The 4,503-nt window shown below is 49.7% G+C and overlaps 1 protein-coding gene across 1 annotated transcript in view; it reads right to left on the bottom strand.

Moving 5' to 3' along the window:
* The window catches only part of LOC124708047 (chromatin structure-remodeling complex protein SYD-like), a 15,151-nt gene extending 11,112 nt beyond the window's left edge, over positions 1 to 4,039 (bottom strand). The window contains exons 1-2 of the mRNA XM_047239738.1: positions 3,915 to 4,039; positions 2,939 to 3,410 (exon numbers count right to left, since the gene is read on the bottom strand). Of these exons, the coding sequence (XP_047095694.1) occupies positions 2,939 to 3,410; positions 3,915 to 4,039 (597 nt within the window). The remainder of the gene's footprint in view (positions 1 to 2,938; positions 3,411 to 3,914) is intronic.
* Between the last annotated feature and the right edge of the window lie 464 nt (positions 4,040 to 4,503).

The following is a 4,503-nucleotide window of genomic DNA, read 5'->3' as shown; positions in this document are numbered from 1 at the left end:
ATTATCCGGCCTACCCAACATTTTCTGGTATCTTTTGGCAGATGAACAATTCCAACATATATGAATAAATATCTATGTAATTCCTGTACCACTTAAACAATCATCAGTGTATCACATACATTGACATCAAACACTCAAAACATAATATGAGAGATGTTCTTTCAAGTATGGCTAGCGAAGGCCCGATCTACGTGTTCCGCCGCCCATATGGTAGGTAGAAAAACTCGATCCAGCCACAACCGCCACCATTGACTAAGAGCACCCCAGCGGCATCCTTAAAAAGGAGTTCGGCACATGTGTCGAACAAACCGAATGACGGGTATCAGGCCTGGGTTTCCGGTTTTGGGTGGCGTGTATGCAACTATGCCCAGCTGCCACCCTCAAATGGCCTACATAAAAAAGCTCTAAGCTTAACGTAAGTTAGAATTTTATTGAAATTTTGTTATATATTACATACACGAATGAAGTTCGGCTAGAATTTAATACTAAACTAATTGTTATATATATCCTCGGAAATCTTTGTGCCACTCTACCAAAATACAAGAAATGTATTTGAATAAGGTTATGATCTTGAAATCTCTTAGATTCAAACTGAAGTAAAACTTAGTCAAATTAATATGACTTTAAGAAAATGGTGGAAATTGTTTCCGAATTATATATATATATTGCCGAGGTCTTGAATATTTTTGTAACAAAAGCTTAAACCTGCCGTTGAACAGCCCCCATTGTTCCCGCACCGCGTGACACATGCATGGTCGACATTCATACATGTATAGGGCATGGAGATATACACATATCTCTCTTTACAGCCGAAGCGTCATTGAACATCCATTGAAAGTCAGGTGTCAATCATCTCATGCAATAAAAAAGCAAGTATTACTTTTTTTTTGTTGTTGATGGGAAACAGTGAATGCATGTATTTATATTTTTTTGTCATTTGACTACAATTGTACAAGAGGATGCTTTTTCGATAAAGGGAATATATTAATATCAAGAGATACCAATTACATCCAGCCTCTGTAAAAACGCACCACCCTAATGGCACTACAGATGCACACATCCAAAAAAAATGAAAAGAAAACTAAGAAACAAAAGTCCCGCTACAGTATCTCGGGCCTAACAATAGCGATACATCCACCGCCATGACAACACCTGAATTACAGACTCTCCAAAAAAGACATCTCCAAGAAGGAAACAGTGCTCAAACACCGTCGTCGTCCGATCATAGATCTTAGATTTTCACCCTGAAGATAGTCCCCGCTCTCAAAACAATGCCACCACCAAGGTCATCGCCAGGCACAAGAGGATGCTTTTATGTGAATTTTACAAATCGATGCACACCACAAAGAATCTTACTCCCTTTGTTCTCATTATTCAGCTCTCTGAACTGAATGGATGCATTTTTACATCTAAACGATTATTGCTGGGATTTTTCTCCCTCAAGTTTTTTGGCGTTCATTTATATTTCATGAAGATATTTCCTCTTTGGATGACTTCATGGTGAAGAATTTTATGGTTCATCCTCGTTTTAGGTGCTTGATACGCTGTTATACGTCCTAAATACTGGACACGGCTAGCTGAGCAATTTGCATATCGATTCTTGTACTGGATGTTGGCACGTGCGAGGGTACAATAATGCATTTGCTTTCGTATGTGAGCAGGCCAAGCGTTTGGCGTCCAGCCCGCTTCAAGTTTCCTGCTCTAAGCTTAGGCTGGGTTGAGATTGCACCGCTTTTGTCGAACTTTATTCATTATATTATTGTGCCAATGTATGTAAGAGATGGACAAAAAATTGTTAGCCAAATAGTGAAATATATAAAAAAAGATTAGAAAAATTAAATTTGGTCATTATAATCCAACATAGAGCTAAAGTACGCTAGCATTCCTCCATCGGGGTTGCTGGTAAGGATGGCAATGTGCAGTGAAATAATATTAGCTTTGGGTGCTACCCACAGATACACAAGCATACTCCCACCCTGAATATTTTGGTTTGGTACCCAAGGATAAAATTGCCATCCTTAGTTGTCAGGCTTAGCATGCTTTGTGTAGGTCAGCGTCACCTCATATTGCACTTGCGAACAATCCTCCCTTGGTCCACATGTCAATCTTATTTAAGTTCCATTCTAAGCCATGTCATGCTCTATCTCCATCAACTAGATATTAATCTTTGCCCTAACTATTTGCCACATTTGTCGCATGGTCGATACTACTATCAAAACCTCCATTACGAACTTTGGGGGAACTTATAGGTGCCTCCAACAAAGATATCAATTGGTGGTAGCGAAAGATACCACTTATAGTTTCTAGAGTGCAGGTGAAATACAAATAAGAAAATAGAAATGAAACACCACCATATTCCGCGGTTGTCCATGTCCTCCTTTGGAATGGAGAAGGAATTGTATGGTACCGGTGCCTTTACTGTTGAAGGTGCTGCCAGGTCAACTTCTCCAGGTTGAGGAGGTCTCATTAGCTAGGTTTGCCTCTTTTTTATCAACTCTGATGACCTCCCTCCTGGCAAGCATCACTACGAAGACATCCATGACCGTTTCACAACTATCTATCGTGTTGAGCATCCCCGCCGTTGGGGCTCCCCAGGCCGAAATCCAGCGCTATTTAGCGTCGGATAGATGTAAACTTTGGTCTGAGGAGGCCCATTTTCCCAGCGGCGAGTTTAGGATGGATGATTTTTTTAAAACAAATGTAGACGAATTTAGACAAACCAGACGAAATACGTTCAAACATAGTCGAAATTTAGAGATATTTAGCATATATAGGCGAGTTCGTGAATTCGTAATATATTTGAATTTGGCCGCAAGGAAACATAAACTAAAAGCTAGAACACGACGGTCTACATGCCGAAATGGAGGTAGAACGCCGTGTAGTCGCTGCTGTCGTCGTCGTCGTCGCTGGAGTTGTCGGCGTCCTCCGGCGGCAGTGCCTGCTGGCTGCTCTGGCCGGCGTCTCCGTACCAATGGCTTGAACCCTGGCCAGGGTCACCGTGTGGCGGCGTCGGCCGATAGAGCTCGTCGTCGCTGCTCTCCTCGAGCTTGATGAGCGGCACAGGGGCGACGCGTGCGGTCGGTGCGGCTGGTGTGGCTAGGGCGGCGCGTCGCCATGCGGCCGCCAGGTCGAGCAGCCGCCTCTGCTGCTCCGCCTCCCGCCTCTCCCAGTTACGCCTGGACCATGCGAGCGCGGCGTCCATTGGGAGGGCGTTGTCGGCGGGGACAAGGTCGGACAGCGACCTTGTGATCGCCTCGGCCACCGCGGCATCCTCGGCCCGCTTGGCCTCCTCTTCGGCGAGCTGGGACGCGGCGGCGGCTGCTGCGGTGTCCTTCTTGGACGTCTTCCTCTTGCGGTCGCGCGAAGGAGACAACGACCGGCGCCCTCCCTCGCGGATGACGAGGGCGCCGCTGCTGCACTCTCTGGTCGGCGGTGGAGAGGACGGCTCCTTCTTGATGACGGTTGGCGTCGCTGGTGGAGGAACCAACCCACCGAACCTCGACGCCGACCTCGACCCAGACGACGGCGCTATCCGTCGCGGCCTCCAGGAGCTACCGTGCCGGCGCGACACGGTAGGCGTCATCGGCGGCAGCATCCCCGGTACGGGGGAGTTTCCACCCTCGATGTGCGCGAGCACGTTCTCGAGGGTGCGGCCAGACCCGCTCCACCAGCGGTGGCGGCCGGCGATGTTTTTTCGCGCAGGAGGAGGGGAAGGGCCGTCGTAGGCGGCGAGTTAGCACTCGTACCTCTGTAGGAAGAATTACGTCCAGGCCTCATAGTTGTCGGGGAAGAACCTCTCCTCGGCGCGCTGCTCGTCGCTGAGGGTGACGAGCACCGCGTCGATCTCCGCATCGAGGGCGGCACGTCCAATTGGCGGCCGCGGGATCGGGACGCCCCCCTCGCTCAGGCGCTACCCTTCAGGCGCGCGGAAGTCCGGCGGCGCGGGGTAAGCCGCCGCATGCAGCAGCCTCCCCTCCCATTGGTGGAGAGAACGACGGCCGAAGCCATTGTTCGCCGCGCCATCGCCGAAGTTCACCATTGGTCGATGAGATTGGGTAGAGAGGTGGTGAGTAGGGAGACGGGGTGGTGAATGCAGCCATACGCGGTAGTTCCACGATAAATAGAGTGCGGCGCGCGTGAAATCGAGGCGACGGAATTAACTCGCCGCGTGGAATCTATGTGTCCGGCGAAGACTGACCGGCGGCAGGCTTTTTCAACACGCGGAAGATGATGCGATAAGGACAACGGTCGGCCTTTCTCGCTGATAAGTCGAGGCCACCAGCCGCGCGGGAAGTTTTCTCGATATTTTCCGCACTTACGTTTCGTCCGGACTCCCCGAGCGCTCCCCGGGGGGCCGGGGATGACCTGGGCTCCCCGGATGGATGAAAGCCCAAATCCGGGCGAAAACAAGGATCCCGGGGTGTGCTCCACGCGTCGCCGACGTTCGCACCCGCCACCGCGCATTCCCGCGCTTTCTTCCCGCCTCTTCTCGCCTCTTCCCGC

The sequence above is a fragment of the Lolium rigidum genome, chromosome 1 (genome assembly GCF_022539505.1).
Source record: "Lolium rigidum isolate FL_2022 chromosome 1, APGP_CSIRO_Lrig_0.1, whole genome shotgun sequence".
Classification (NCBI taxonomy): Eukaryota; Viridiplantae; Streptophyta; class Magnoliopsida; order Poales; family Poaceae; genus Lolium; species Lolium rigidum.
The sequence above is the reverse complement of the archived record's forward strand: the minus strand, read 5'-3'. Positions and strand labels throughout refer to the sequence as shown.